We start from the raw sequence: 16,870 nt of genomic DNA on the forward strand, positions 1-16,870 counted from the left end.
AAGATAAATTAAAATAATAATTCCTTTTTAATATTAAAATGCTCTATTATAATTCATTATTAGAATTTAATGAGAAAATTTAATGATATAAATTATAATATTATTGTATATTTGTATCTTTAAAAATAATATGATAGTTAATTTTTAATTAATTTTTATTTTATTTAATTAAAAAATGGGTAACGAAGAAAGTTGAAAACACAGGTCACGGTTCAGAATTCCTAAATTTTTTATACTCAATAACTTAATTTAAAAAATATAAATTTTGTGTACTTTAAATAAAATAATTTTTTAAAAAAATAAAAAATTTAAATTTAAAAGAGACTTGAAATTTGATTAATCATATTATTTCTAAACATAAATCTTAATTTTTTATAATAAAACAATTAATTTTCTTTCATCTCAACTGTAAATAGTTTCATATTCCTCACCTTCAACAAAGCACACACCCACTAATTTTAGTTTAATTTAAATATCTCTTTTTTATAAATTATCAAATTTTATTTTAGTCTATTTCATTCCTAATAAATATTTTGTTTTATTTTTTTCTTTAAAATTATTTAAATACCAGATTAAAATAATTTACTCTAAATAGTACTGTAAATACAAAAGTAATTTTCTTATTAAAAACAAAATGAACAAAAATTTATAAAATAAGAAAATAAAAATAAAAGTGGTATTTTAGTTATTTTGTTACTTTGTAATGATGATATTTTCACTTAATATGAATGTGTTCACATTGCAGTGCAGCAGCACCAACCATTCACTGTACACACCATGCAAATAACAGGAACCCTGCACCATTGATTTTCAACAAACTGCAACGTGTCCTCCATCCACGCCATCTAGGAATGTGTTTTTACAAATTTTCTCTCTCCATTTTTTTGAAACTTTCTCCATCTGGCAAACTTTCATCAATAAATACTTCATTCCCCAGGCCAAAAATTAACCCATCTCACTCATTTCACTCTTTCTCATGGCTTCTACAACCACCTCCTCCTTATTGTCTCTCACCACTCTCTCCCCACCCTCTTCGTCCCTGTTTTCCACCAAACCCACACATGCAACCCCTATTCCCCGCTTCCACGCGCCTCGCGCGTCTATGTCCGCCGCTCCCTCACCCGCTTACGACTTATCCTCCTTCAGGTTCCAACCCATCAAGGAGTCGATTGTGTCGCGTGAGATGACGCGCCGCTACATGACCGATATGGTCACGCATGCAGACACCGATGTTGTCATCGTTGGTGCTGGATCTGCTGGACTTTCCTGTGCCTACGAGCTCAGCAAGAACCCGGCCATCAATATTGCCATCATCGAACAGTCCGTCAGCCCCGGCGGTGGGGCGTGGCTTGGTGGCCAGCTCTTCTCCGCCATGGTCAGTAACTGTAACCTTCCTCCAAATATCAGTCACCTTGCTTTAATTATTATTATTATTTTGTTTATGTTATTTAATTTCTTCAGACTAAGAGAAGTAAAGAAAAACTCTAAAAAATTAGTGAAACACATGCATGTAGGTGATTCTGTGTTTATATTTTTTTAAAAATCATAAAAGGTTTTTGTAATTAAAAAATGAATTATTATAACAGTTATCAATTTTTTATATTGAAATTGTAAAAATTAGTACATGAAATTTATTTTATTAATTTTTATAATCTGATAACTATTTAATAAGAATATTTATGAACTACTAAAAAGTTATTTTTAATATATCGATAAGAGTAAAAATAATAAAATTCACACACACACACACTAATTCTAATGTAAAACTAAAAAATCACTAATATTTATATTTTTAAATTATTAACAAATATTTAATATTTTACCTGTTTGGATTAAAATAATTTTATTATTATTGTTATTATTATTATTAGTTGTTATTATTTTTAAATTTGTATAGATAGAAAAAAAATATTAAAACCACATTAAATATGTAAAACGGAAATAAATTTTAAAAATTAAAGAATTTAATATTTTTAATTACTATTTTACCAAGGAATGAAAGTATTGACTTCTTTAAGAAACAGATCTAGAAGATTCCACCATGCTTGTATTAAAATGCATTAATGCATTTATTTGATATATCATTATTACAATAATAATTATTATTAAATACTTTATGAGGTGGAAAAATAATTATTAATAACGCATTAAATCTCGACATTAACAAACAGAGATAATTAAAACATTTATTAACTTTTTAAATATTTTTAATTACTAATTTACCAAATGTAATAAAAGTACTATTTTCTTATAAAACAGTTTTTTGTCAATTATTAAGTGCTTATTTGTATTGAAACTTATGAAATTGTGAGTTTTAATTTTAAATTATTAAATATTATCTGAATTAATATTTATAAAATCATGTAGGTTTTAGATATACAATGTAATGTTATATTTTTTAATAATATTTTGTTAAGGAGTTTTTGTAAAAAAATAAAAATATCAAAGCATATGAAACAAACTGTGAAAGATTGATTTAATAAATTTGAAAATAAAACAATAGTAGAAAATTGTGAAAAGATGGAAAACATAATCTAAATCTAATGGTATTGTGAATGTGGAAGTGCAGATAGTGCGTAAGCCAGCTCATATGTTCCTTGACGAGCTTGGTCTTGAGTATGATGAGCAAGACAACTACGTGGTGATCAAGCACGCTGCATTGTTCACTTCTACCATCATGAGCAAGCTCTTGGCTAGGCCAAACGTGAAGCTCTTCAATGCCGTGGCAGCTGAAGATTTGATCGTGAAGGATGGGAAAGTTGGTGGGGTTGTCACTAACTGGGCCTTGGTTTCGATGAACCATGACACTCAATCCTGCATGGACCCCAATGTGATGGAGGCTAAAGTGGTGGTGAGTTCTTGTGGCCATGATGGACCCTTTGGAGCCACTGGGGTGAAGAGGCTCAAGAGCATTGGCTTGATTGATAACGTCCCAGGAATGAAGGCCCTTGACATGAACAAGGCAGAGGATGCCATTGTGAGACTCACTAGGGAGATTGTGCCTGGTATGATTGTTACTGGGATGGAAGTTGCTGAGATTGATGGTGCTCCAAGAATGGTAAAAAGTTCTCTCTTCATTCATGAATCACTTGAGATTTTTTATTTTCAACCTTTTGAAAAAACTAATTTGTTTGTGCTTTGGGAAATTGGAAATGCAGGGTCCAACATTTGGAGCAATGATGATATCAGGGCAGAAAGCAGCCCATCTGGCTTTGAGATCTTTGGGACTTCCCAATGCTTTGGAATCTGTAGGAAATGTTCATCCTGAGCTTGTCCTAGCTGCTGCTGCTGAATCTGCTGAAACTGCAGATGCTTAATCAATGTTGCATCAAATTTTACTTGATAGTAGTTTCAATGCTTGCAACTAGAAATAATACATGTAGTTCAGAGATTAAGCTTTTAAGATCTTGGTTGGTAGTATGTGACTCTCTATGAGGTTTTGAATGAATGTTTATCATTATCAACTCCTTTATTTCTCACCTCAAATCCCAGTTTAAAAGACCACCACACTTTTGTTCTATTTTGTTTGAAATCGAAGTAATTGAAATAGTATTTTAGATGACGTTTTATATGAAAAATCCCTTATTACAAACCATAGGATAATTTTTTTTATGAAAAATTTACGTGAAATATAGGGGTTAGATGAATTATTTCAAAGAAAATAAAATAAATTATCAGAAGATTTGATTATTTAAACGTATAATATTTTAAATTTCATTAAAAAAGTTTGGAAAATTTCACATATTTCATATTTATGTATACTTTTCCATACTAAATATTTAAAATAATTCATATTTAATGATTAAATTAATTTTTAACTTCAGCTAATTTGTTTTACAAGTAATGGATTTTTTTAAACTTTTATTCCAACAAAGCATCTTAAATTCAAAAACTTTAGTCAGTATATTGTAATTTGGAATTGTTCGGTTCAACACATCCTAAAGGTATTTGATTGGAGAGGAATAGGACTTTCCAAATTAGTTAAAATTATACTTCATTTAAGAACGTCTATAAAAAAAACGAGATCAATTCTTTTTAATTATAATAATTAATAACATTATTAATTTAATTAATAAAAATAAAATAACATTAATATAATTTCTTTAAATGCAAATGAGGTTAATCTGAATGAATTTATGGGAGTTATTTCTCAGTGTCTTTATGGAAGTTATTTATAAGATAAGTTTTGTTTGTCTTTTTTTGACTTTATTTAATTTATTTATAATCTCAATGTAGTTGATTAATGTCTATTTGTCACATATATGACACTGAAACAACATTTGATCCTGAGATACGTGTAATCTAAAATATAGATACATGAACACATCTAAAATATCTAATATCTTTAGATATCTTCATGTTCAAATTTTTTTTTCTTTATTTTATAATCATAATAAAAAATTATACAATAAATTTAAGTTTTTAAAAATATTGTATTTATACTTGTTAGAATTGTGTTAAAATTTTTAAAAATCTAATAAATATTTTTTGAATTGAACATTTCACTAATAAGTGTCCTACGAGTGTCGACACTGATACGTGTATCTGATACAAATACGTCATCATTTAAGAGAAGTGTCATACATCATTTAAGAGAAGTGTCTGAAGCTCATAATTACTCAGTATTTTTTTGTGTTTTTTTTTTTGAAATTATTCATTTGATAAGGTTTTGTCTGTTTTTTTTTACTTTATTTAATTTATTTATAATCACAATATAGTTGATTAATGTTATTTCTCAGTGTCTTTATGAGTTATTCATCAGGTTTTGTTTGTCTTTTTTAACTTTATTTAATTTATTTATAATTCAATGTAGTTGATTAAGTTAATCTTAATTTTTTTAATGAGTTTTTCTAATCCTCTCGTTTTTTTTCTAATTTTATATTATTTTCTGTGATGCTACATAACACGAGTTTTATAAAAATAGTTTAATTTTTTATTTATGATTTTTAATTTAATTTTATATTTTAGAACATTAATTTTTCAACTGCATGATTTTTTATTTAAATTTAAATGAATATTTTATTTAAAAAAAAGATGGATGTCACTTTATTAAAACTATAAAAGAGATAAATTCATATATTATTATCTATTTTTATTAATAAAATCATGTTTCTTGTGCCAAAGTATCATCTTTCTGACACATTTTTTTCCTTCCCAAAAACAACATTCTTTTCATCTTCTCTTGTTTTAATTTCATATTTTAATAATAATGTTAACTTCTTGATGGAAAAAATGAAATGACATTTCTGAGACTTGATTATAATGCACTAGTGAAACCTCTTTTTCCCCTCCCATCTAAAGAATAAAACCAAATAAATAGACATTTATGACATTTCAATTTCATATTTTAATAATACTAACTTCAAAAAAAATAAAAGAAATTTATGAAATTGGCATTCCACTATAGTAAATGAAGTTACTTTGCCCTCTTATTTACATAAAGAAAAGAAAATAAGCGAAGATAATTTTTTGCTTTTTTTTCTTCTTTCCCTTTTATTTTCAATTTAGTTGCGTTTATTTTTACAATTTCATCTACAAGCAATTTATCCCTCCGTATTGTATTGTTATATAAAAGGAAAAGAAATACAAATTTTGATATAATGTAAGTTTTTTTTTTATCAGCAAGAATTGATATAATGTAAGTATGTAATTCTCATCCTTCTCTCATTAAATGTATGTTTTCTTCTTCTTTTGGATATGTTTTTTTTTTAATCTAGTTCTATATTGTAAAAATTGTTTTTATATTTGCATTGCTTAACGAAATACAAAATATGATTTATTGTAATTCGTAGTTACCTTAAAAATAGACTTACGTGAATTTTCATTTACCTGTCTCTTTTTTATTTTACTTTAAACATTTTCTTATCCAATTTTGTATTAAAAATTATTATTTTCTTTATAATTTGTTGCTCAAGGAAACACGAAATATGTTTTATGTTTGGTACCTACCTTGAAAATATGCTTTTATGATTTTTCGCTTACTTATATGCTCTTTGTTTCATTTTTTATTTATATTTTTACCCATTTCTATATTGTAAAAGTTGTTCTTTTTTAATTTTTGTTACTCATTGAAAGACATAATATGCTTTATTATATCTAGCTAGTTAGAAAATATGCTTATATCGAGTTTCCTTTATTTGTTTATTATTTACTTCTTTTAAATAAAAATAATAATTAAATATTAATTAATTTGAGATAATTAGTCATTATATTGACTAAGTTAAATATTATTTTGTAAATTAAAAAATTATTGATATTTAAAGTAGTTTATATTATTAATAAAAAATTATAAAATAATTTCTAAATTGATATCTAACCTTAGCTATCAAGTTATTAACCACTTTAGATTCTAAATTAGTAATTTAGAATCTAAAGTAGTTAGGGTGTTTGACTCATTCTGTTATAATAGACAATGATCGACAATTCATTTATAAAGGTTTTAGGTAGTTTTTACAACAACTCAACATTAAACATCGAGTGTCTTTCGTGGAGCACCCACATACAAATGACCAAGCAAAAACAACTAATAAAGTCATTTTGAACGAGCTTAAGAAGAAGTTCGGCCAAGCAAAAAGTTTATGGGCTGATGGTACCCAACATTTAGTGGGGAATATCATTGCACACCACGATCTTCAACAAAAAAATACTCCTTTTCGTTTGACTTATGGAACATATGTCATGATTCCCGTTGAACTAGGTGAAGCTTGCAAAAACAAGTTTATGACGAGTAACACCAAGATGCCAATCTGAGATTCGAATTTAACTTAGTACAAAAATTTCATGAAGAAGCTCGAATAAGAGAAAAGACTGCCAAGTCTAGAGCAACTAGACCATCCAACACCCAAGTCCGAGAACAAAGTTTTCCACAAGGAGATTTAGTGTAGTTCAAACTCGACGAGTCACGAAAAGACAAACATGAGGGCAAGTTAGCGTCAAATTAGGATGACCCATACCAACTTGTTGACTCTCTTCAAAATGAGGCTTATAAATTAGAAGAGTTAAATGAAAAATTGTTACCTCACACGTGGAACAAACTATACTTTTAATTTGAATCATATGTATTTTTGTAACAAGGACGTTGTACATTTTTTTTCTTAGCTTAAACTTTATCAAAAGGAGGATTTTGTCAAGCAAGATTTTAAGGAAACACGTCCTTCAATAAATAAATATTCAATTCTTTTCAATAATTGACTAATCAGTTCAAAGTTATTTTATTACCATTTCATTATTACATTCGGATCAAAGTTATTGGATTACCACTTTATGAATACCAATCAATTCAAAGTTATTTAATTACTATTTCATTATTACTAATTTATTAAAATTTATCCGATTATCACTTTGTTATAACCAATCGATTTAAAGTTATCTAATTACTGTTTCATCATAATTAATCAGCTCAAAGTTATCCGATTAACATTTCACTATTATTAATAATTTTAGAGTTATCCGATTAACACTTCATTATTATTAATTGATTCAAACATATTTGATTAACATTTCACTGTTATTAATCAATTTAAAGTTATTTGATTAATATTTCATTATTTTAAATTGGCTCAACGTTATTTGATTAACACTTACGCATTGTTTAAAATTATTTAATTAAATTATTTTTTGACAAGTTAGTTATGAACTCATACTAGTTGATTACATGAATATACTCAGACAAAATATAAAACCATATGCTCGGTTAAAGCGTAAAAGCCATTTCATTACTAAAAATAAGAAATATATATTAAATAAGAAAAATATTAAGTTGGGGCAAAGTGATGAGTTTCACGAAGGAAAATATAGTTTAACAACTTTTGAAGTTGAATACAACTCTTGATGTGATGAGTTTAAAAATAAATATATATAATAAAGGATAAATTTGTAATTAAATGATATGAAAAAGTATTAAAATAATAGTATTGAGAGTTATAATATGATTGTATAAAAAATTAGGATTGTCAACGTATCATTACCCTTTAACGAATTGCTTTCTGGAACTCAACGTCATACCTTTTTATACTCATCGTGCCAAGTTTGACGATTTCAACCCTCAACTTCGCGTCACTCTTTGTTAACTACTCATTTTCTTCACAAAGTTGAGTTATCTGCATTGCGACCTCTTTCATCATGGTCGTCGCCACCTCTTCGGCCTTTTTGATTTTTGTATTTGCCTCTTTCACCCCTCGAGAATTTTCTTCAACAGTCTGACCTCAACCTTCAAGTTTTGAACTCGTTTTTGGCTTTGCACAAACAGGAAGATTTGTGTGTGCACAGTGAATTATGTCGCAACCTTAGTCCTTAATAGTTCATAATTTTGGTGCTTAAGCACCTCAACCTAGGCTAGACCCTCAATGTTCTTACCCACCAAGTCCTTCCAATGGTGGACTATCACCATATTCCTCTCCATCATCACCTCGACAGAGTCCAAACTTCCCACTTGGCTAACAACATTGATGAGGTCGGTATCGTACTTGGTGGGGAAACCACCACCTCCTCTGACCTGGTTGACACTTACGTTGATATGGCATAATGAGTTTGAGCCACTTGCCAATGTGGACATGTGATTGATGCGAAAGAAGTCTAACCTTTTGATTGAGGACCATTCAAGTCACCATACACAAAATAAAAGACATATGAACTGTCTGTATAAATACTATAATAAACTTGTATACGAATTGTATTTTGATTTCTTTTCAAGACTACTTTATAGATGAAAAAAATACACTCTAGAAACTCTAACTTGTCACACAAGTAAAGGTTGCACAACCTTTTCTTTTTCTTTACTGTTTTGAATGTTCTTGTTGTTTTTATCCATTTGTTCAGTTGTTTTTCATAATTCTAACATGTTTCACCGTTTAATTTGTGTTTATTCCATTTAATTGGTTAATATTAAGTTTTGTATGATTTATTTTCATTCAATTTCCATCAAACACTTTTCCCAAAAAAACCTGTTCAAGCAATGGTTGTTCTTGTTTTCTTTCAATTCAGTGTGTGTTTCTTGCTATTTGTTGTTTAATTCAGTGTATGTGTCCGTTTACGTGTTGTTTAGTGTTCCTAATCCTTGCATGTCCATTGTTACGTCCAAATATTTCTTACTTTTGTCAAAATCATTCATGTATTGCTCTTGTATGCAATGTGTTTGATCATATTCTCTAGTGCACAAACCTGTTTGATAAAAGTTTTTTTTGTGTTTTTATGAGTCTATGCTTTAGTGCTTGTAGTGTTTACCTTTTCTCGAGTCTTGTAACTTGATATTAGTTCATTAGTGAGTTTCTTTCATTAATCTCCATTTGTTGTCTTGTAGTTTTGTCATTTCTTCATTACTTCTTTAGGTTTTTGTTTCAGTTCCAAATTTGTTGTGTTTTTCACTTAGTTTCAAAAATTTATTCTGATTTGATTTTGAATCCAAACTTTATGCAAATTTTTTTGGTCTGTACCTTAACATGTCTACTGCAACTAGTAAAAATGGAACGTCCTAATTACAACCACAAAAAAATTATAAATCTCAAAAGCCAAGATATTTTTGTTGTATCAAACCTTGTTTCAATGTAATTGAAGTTCTCTGTTTTTAATTTATGCACATGTTTTACTTGGTGATTTAGCCTAAAACTCTTACCATATGTTGTTTCATATGTTACCTATACCTAGGGATGACAAAGCGGGCCAGCCCGCCCCGCGCTTGGCCCGCAAAAATGCGGGACGGGTTGGCCCGCCTCGCAAAGTTATTGCGGGCTAGAATTCTCAACCCGCCCCGCATAAGAGCTGGTCCGCGGGTTTGCGGGCCAGCCCGCGTTCTTTTTTTTTTTAAAATTAAATATTTTTTTTTTACATTTTGTTCTTAAAAAATTGTCAAATTAAACCTATATATTTGTTATTATCAAACTTATTTTTTTTTCTTCCTTTTCAAATATAGTCAAACATCAAAACATTAAACATTAAGATAAATATCAAATATCATTATTCTTCCACTTCCAAAACATTAAAAATACCTAATTCCAAAACATTAAACATAAACATTAATTCAAAAACATTAAACATAAACATTATTGACATTCTTCCATTTCAATAACATTGAACTTTCATCCATTTTTTCATAATTATAATCTTCCTCGTCATCTGCATATATTAAAACAATGACAATTTGGGAGCAGCAACTGAGCCCCTGTGAGATGTGAGCGCGATTGTGTTGTGTTTCTTTCTTTAAAATTTTGTGAAAACCTAATTACGTTGTCATACTGTTACTAAGTTTCAATTTTTTTTTCTTGCGGGTTTGCGGGCCAGCCCGCCCCGCCCCGCTACTGGCTCGCGCGGGTTGCGGGCTAATGCGAGGCGGGCTAATGCGGGTTAGCGGGTTGAAAAGGTCAGCCCGCCCCGCGTTTTTTACCTGCGGGCCGTGGGCCGGCCCGCACGGCCCGCCCCGCACGGCCCGCCCCGCTTTGCCATCCCTACCTATACCAATTAAAATTTTATCTTAAATATAGCTATAGAAAAATTACCATAAATCTTACACTCTACTCGGCCAATGCTACACCTAGCTCGCATAATTGCCTCAAATTGCTTGGGATTTTTGAAAACTTGTTGCATTTATTTCTTTGTGAATGCATAATCAAATGGCCTCAGTTTTTTTGTATATTGTTCCTTATTGAGTGAAGAATATACCACAAAAATTTCAGATATAAATGCTTTGTGAAAAAATACATATAAATTTTGGTACCGTCTCTGTCACTCCCCTCAAGATTTTTTGTTTTTAATCTTTTTAGAGCTTTTCTTAGATCCTTTTGCTTGTGCTTCCTTTCTTGGTTGCTTTAATTTTTTGCTTGTCTTTTATTGACTCTTCATTCTTTTTTTGTCACACTTTTTTCCCTTTGAGTTTAACTTTTCAACTTTTTTTCCTTTTTTCTTGCTTTATTCTTTGGCTTCCTCTGTTACACAATTTTGTGAATTGGTGGTGCTTGAAGTGGTGCATCAAGAAGTGATTTGGCTCACAATCTTTGGATTCTACTTTGGTCTTGAAAACTATTTAACAAGAAGAGAAAGAAGGATCAAAGAGAAGCATTTTTATATTACTTCACCTTAGAGAAGCAAATCAAACATTTCTTCTAGTGCTTTACAAAACACCTTATACTCCTACTTTGTAATTTTTTTAGTATCACAAAATTTTTTGTACTTTACATCTTTCTAGTGTAGTTTCTTTGTTATTTTTATTTGTTTGGGAAAATGCTCCAACGACAATCCCAATAAACTTTTGTAATAGTTTGACGTGCATTAGAGTGATAATGTGTCAATGATCTCTCAATGTTCATTGCACTTAGCATTACCTTTGCATCTATTCTTTTGTTTTGTTTTTGTATTTTTTTTTCTCCTTTCTTATTTTCTTTGCTTTTACGTCTCTGTGATACTTTAGGGTTTTTCCTTTTCTTGTGCTTAGATAACATTTCTTTGGTTTTAAGATCATTCACATACATACATATCTTTTCCTGTTTTCCAAAATTGTTTTGAAGTTTTCTTCTGGAACCTTTTGTGAGATATCTTTGAGGTAATCTACGACAAGGAAAGCCATGGTCCTTAAGAAGTTCTTGTGACTTACCTCGCTTTCCTAGGAGTGATCTTGAACAATTTCCACTCTAGATTCTTTTACTTAACTTCACCAAAAAAATATCTATTTTATTTTTAGCAAATCTTCTAAGTTTTTTTTTTTTTTTTTTTTTTTTAAATTCACAATGGATTATTCTTAAATAAATGCTAGATTAGATAAATGTACAAATGATATAGAAGAAATCAAGAATTTTTGTCATCAACTTTTGAAAAAGACAAAACATCATTCCTCTCGACCCCATGTTTCCTCACGTAGGAAAGTTTCTTTTGTTGATCCTATTGTACCATCTTACACACCTCAAGCTTCTTTTCCTTCCCACTCTCCTATATCTTCCCTTCCTAGTAAAGAAATTCTACCTATATCCCCATATCCTTTAAACTTTTATTTATGATCATAGTCAAGAACAACATTTTTTCAAAAGTTCTTCCAATGACAAAGGTTGTTCCACAAATCATAATGATAACAATTCCATTGATACCCACTCTTCTTTCCATGAAAAAGAAATTTTTGAAACTCCCATTTTTGAATCTAAAGACGAAACATAATTCAAAGATAAATTTTTATCTGGAGTTGACCCAAACATTAGCATTGGGTCTATTCCTTTCAAACCATTTTGTAAGGAGTTCATTAAAGAGAATATTTTGTCTAAAGCTGAACTAGACTTTGTTCAAACACCTTGTGAAGACTAGCTTGTACTGAAGCATGAAGATCAAAAATTTCAGCAAATTCATAAGGTACAAACTCAAAATAACAATAATAATACTCCTTGGATCTATTCTGTCAACCTATCAGGTAAGGGGTGCATTGATCTTCAACCAAGGGACCTATTTTCAATTTTATAGGGTAAATGTTAACCTTAGCAAAGACAAATAATTTTTTTCTATATTCTTTTACCCCAAACAGGTTGTAGAGGATACTAGCAAACTAAAAACAAAATTTGGTAAAAAAAAACCCTTAACCTTCAAACACTAAATAAATCAGATGACCATTTTACCTCGACATAAAATATTTTGCATGTTTGTATCACCAGATCGAGGTAATTCTTCTTCCTATTCTCTTTCTTCTTATTCTACATTGTTTTCTCCATTCTTTGTATTCTTTTCATTTTCTTGCTTTAGGAAATAAGAATTAGAATAAAAGGTACTACACAACCTAAATTGTTTGTTTTATGTTTACATACCCATCCATTTCTATTCTTTTAAAATTTCCCTATGTTTGCTCTCTTTTTCAGGTGGATCCACGAACAGGTGGATCTTGACTTCACTCATTACAAATAAGGTGGCACTTTCATCGAATCTAAGGACAAATCCTTTTGAAGGGGAGGAGCCTGATGGAACCAAGCCAGAATACACAAGAATAAAAGGCAGATGAACTGTCTGTATAAATATTAGAATAAACTTGTACAAGAACTGTATTTTTTGTTTCTTTTCAAAGAGTACTTTATAGATAAAATAAAGACACTCTATAAACCATAATTTGTCACACAAGTAAGGGCTTCTAGAGAATCTCAAAGGAGCATACACAACCTCCTTAAGCCACCATACTTACCTTAGTTAAGTCCACTTAACTAGAGTTATGGTAGCTTAAGGAGCAAGCTACCTTAGTCTATAAATACCCTAAATTCCACTCATATATTCAAATTTGCATATATTGAATGAAGAGTTCATAACTTGAATACTCACTCTCTCCTAAATCTCTCTTGCTAGTGAGTATATTAGGCCTAGTGAACCTAGGGAAGGTTGGTCAAACCTCTTTCCCCTTCATTGCACCTTCAATCTTACGAATCCTTGCACCTCATCTCCATTTTGATGCACTTGCTTCAACCTAATTTTGTTGCCACTCCAATCAATCCATCAACCACAAGCTTGGACTGCATCACCTTTCCTTTTTAAATTAGTCCCGAAGAACATAGTGCCCGGGGAATTGTTGGAGTCGCTTGTGTATATGTCGACATTGGCTGGGGATCAAAGTCATTTGCACCAGTTGGGTGGGCACCATGGCAACCTTGACAAGTGTGGTCGTTGAAGTAGTCTGGGGATTCTTAGCATTCCCTTGGGGAGGTGATGACCTTTTTACGACAAGTATACTGAGTCAGAAGTAATAAATTGTTCCTAAGGACGGATATCGAAATCACAAGAAATAGTTCTAAAATCTCAAGTATAACATTCACTAGATATAAGACACTATGTCAAAGTTTGTTGAAAGGTTGTGTGTATAATTAATTTGTAAGAAATTAAATAAAAGAAAAGTAAATGACTTGGATCCCTCAAGAACATACACCACTCCTTGGCAACACCACAGTTTTCAGAAACCCTTTCTTGAAACTGCCTTACATCAAACACACAAAATTACAGTGTTCAAAGTGAAAGAAATATAATAAAAGTAGAAGAACAAAAGTATACAAAACCCAGTCCTATTCCACACACATGTGATGATCCAAAGCTCATGATCTCTTGAAAAACGTTTTTAATAATCTCTCTTTCATAGCCACTTGGAAAAAAAATCATAAAATAGTCTTTATATAGACTTAAGGAAGTGGTTAAAACTGTTAGATCATAAATCAAAAGTAGTAGGAATCATTTAAAAACAGTTTCAAACTCTTAATAGAATTGTGTTATAAAAACAACAGATTGTTTTCCAAAACAAAAGATTTAAATAAGTTTTTTATGAAGGATTTCAAATAAAACAACCAGTTGTTTTATCGAAATAACTGGTTATTTCAATTTGACAACAAAGACAAAACAAAGCAAAGCTTTTCCAAATCATTTTGAAAACCACTATGTATCAAACAACCAGTTGTTTCGACAATTCAACAGGTTGGAAAACTTGTCTTAGCCTCAATACCTTTGAGTAACAACTTTTTCAACTGGTTGATGAGAAAAACATTTGACTAAAATTTCTCAACTTTTAAGAAAACATTTCTTTCACAAGAGATAAGGAGTTAAGTGAGCTGTGATCAATACAAGGTGTGAATTAACAAGTCAAGAACTACTAGACTACACACACACATAGCAGTAGGGTCTTTAAGCTTTCCACACAGATTTGGAGGCATCAAAGCATCTTGTTCAACAATCTCCTTCTATTTGATGAAGACAAATCCCTTATTTGTTTGTGTTGTAGTTTTTGAACTTGAGAGGTCCTGCAAAATAGAATTGTATACCATACAAAGCAAGTATAGTAGCAGGGTAAAATAGTTCCATCAAGCACACTCAAAACTAGTGTGACAGCAGCAGAAAAAAAAATCAGAAATCAGAGTGTGGTAGTGCAACTGCTCCAAAATTAAAAACACCATAGTGTAGCCAAAATTACAACCAAATGACCGTAAACTTCTCCCCCTATTTGTATTCACAAATAGAATAAGAGAATTGATATATTAAGAAAGGTTTTGAGAATCAAGGATACCCAACTCATTGCGTAAGAGAAAAAACCTTCCACGAGAGAGTGGTTTGGTGAAGATATCCGCTAGTTGTTTTTCAGTTTCAATAAACTGAATTTCATAATCACCATTACTCACACGATCCCTTATAAAGTGGTGGTGAATCTTAATGTGCTTTGTCCTTGAATGTTGAATCTAAGTTTTAGTGAGGTTGATTGCACTTGTGTTATCACAAAGCAGAGGCATATTGTATAGCTTCAAACCAAAGTCTTCTAGCTGTTGTTTGATCCATAGAATATGTGCACAACTGCCAACAACTATGTATCCAACTTCTGCAGTGGAGAGAGCCACACAAGCTTGCTTCTTGCTATGCCAAGATATGAGGCTTGCTCCAAGAAGATGACATGTGTCACTTGTGCTCTTTCTATCCAATTTGCACCATGCAAAATCAAAATCAGAATATCCAACCAGATTTATAGAAGAGTGAAAGGGATACCATAAACCAACACTGGTTGTGCCTTTGAGATATTTCAGGATTCGTTTGGTAGCTTTGAAGTGGGATTCTTTTGGATTGGATTGAAATCTAGCACATACGCAAACTGCAAACATGATGTCAGGTCTGCTAGCAGTGAGATAACTTGTTGACAACTTTTCCAGCCAAGTCTGCATCCATGCAGCTTGTTGACATTGGTGTGGAGGCCTCTTTACAGTTTTCCATCTCAAACTTCTTGAGAATCTCCCTACAGTACTTAGTTTGACATAGGAAAATGGCATTCTTTAATTGCTTGACCTATAGCCCTAAGAAGAAGGATAAATCCCTCATTATGGACATTTAAAATTCTCCCTGCATAGGTTAAAAAAATTCCTTACATAGGCAATCATTAGTAGCCCCAAAGATGATATCATCAACATAGATTTGGACTAAGATGATAACAAATTTAGACCTTTTAATAAAAAGAGTCTTATCAATTTTTCCTCTCTCATAGCCATGAGATAAGAGAAATTTGTTAAGCCTCTCATACCACTTGTCTTGGGGCTTGCTTTAGTCCATATCGTGCCTTTTCCAGTTTGTACACATGATTAGGATGTTGGTGATCTTCAAAGCCGGAAGGTTGGGAGACATAGACTTCTTGATTGATGAATCCATTGAGAAATGCACTCTTCACATCCATCTAAAAAAGTTTAAAGCCATTCATACAAGAAAATGCAAGCAATAATCTCACAGCTTCTAATCTAGCCACATCAGCAAATGTTTCATCATAATCAATGCCTTCTTCTTGATTATGCCTTTGGCAACCAACCTAGCTTTGTTTCTAGTTATTACTCCATATTCATCGAATTTATTTCTAAATACCCACTTAGTTCCAATGCCATTCATGCAATCAGATTTAGGAACAAGAAACCACACATCATTTATAGTGAATTGATTCAGTTCATCATGCATGACAGCTACCCAATTTTCATCTTTAAGAGCATCACAAATGGTTTTAGGTTCAATTCGAGAGACAAAAGCCACATGTTTGCAGAAATTTGAGATAGAGTTTTGAGTGGAGATTCCCTTATCAATCTGTCCAATGATGTTGTCCATACAAAGGTCTCTTGGAATTCTCCATTCTTTGGGAAGATCATCCTAATGCAGAATTTCAACAGGTTGTTTCGCAATTTCAATCAGTTGTTTCTGGGTAGGGCAACAACTTCAGCAGAATTGTACTCAGATGATCTTCTTCTGCATATTTCTTCATAGATTTTTGTTCTGTATGGTTAGCTTCATCAAATACAACATGAATGGACTCTTCCACAATCATTAATATTTTGTTATACACTCTATAAGCATGACTACTTAAGGAATAACCAAGAAAGATAACATTATTCACTTTTTCATCAAACTTTCTAAGGTTTTTCGT

General features: G+C 30.9%; 2 protein-coding genes across 2 annotated transcripts; one reads left to right on the top strand and one right to left on the bottom strand.

Annotated features, from left to right (window-relative positions):
* The first annotated feature begins 886 nt into the window (after positions 1-886).
* On the top strand, positions 887-3,464 carry LOC137827695 (thiamine thiazole synthase, chloroplastic). Its single transcript, XM_068633964.1, has 3 exons — positions 887-1,375; positions 2,570-3,058; positions 3,159-3,464. The coding sequence occupies exons 1-3, from the start codon at positions 977-979 to the stop codon at positions 3,315-3,317; spliced, it is 1,047 nt and encodes a 348-aa protein (XP_068490065.1). The 5' UTR covers positions 887-976; the 3' UTR covers positions 3,318-3,464.
* Positions 3,465-15,161: 11,697 nt separating this feature from the next.
* LOC137806215 (secreted RxLR effector protein 161-like) lies at positions 15,162-15,740 on the bottom strand. Its single transcript, XM_068606214.1, has one exon. The coding sequence runs from the start codon at positions 15,738-15,740 to the stop codon at positions 15,162-15,164; it is 579 nt and encodes a 192-aa protein (XP_068462315.1).
* Positions 15,741-16,870: the final 1,130 nt, after the last annotated feature.

Source organism: Phaseolus vulgaris, chromosome 11 (assembly GCF_000499845.2).
Source record: "Phaseolus vulgaris cultivar G19833 chromosome 11, P. vulgaris v2.0, whole genome shotgun sequence".
Taxonomy (NCBI): Eukaryota; Viridiplantae; Streptophyta; class Magnoliopsida; order Fabales; family Fabaceae; genus Phaseolus; species Phaseolus vulgaris.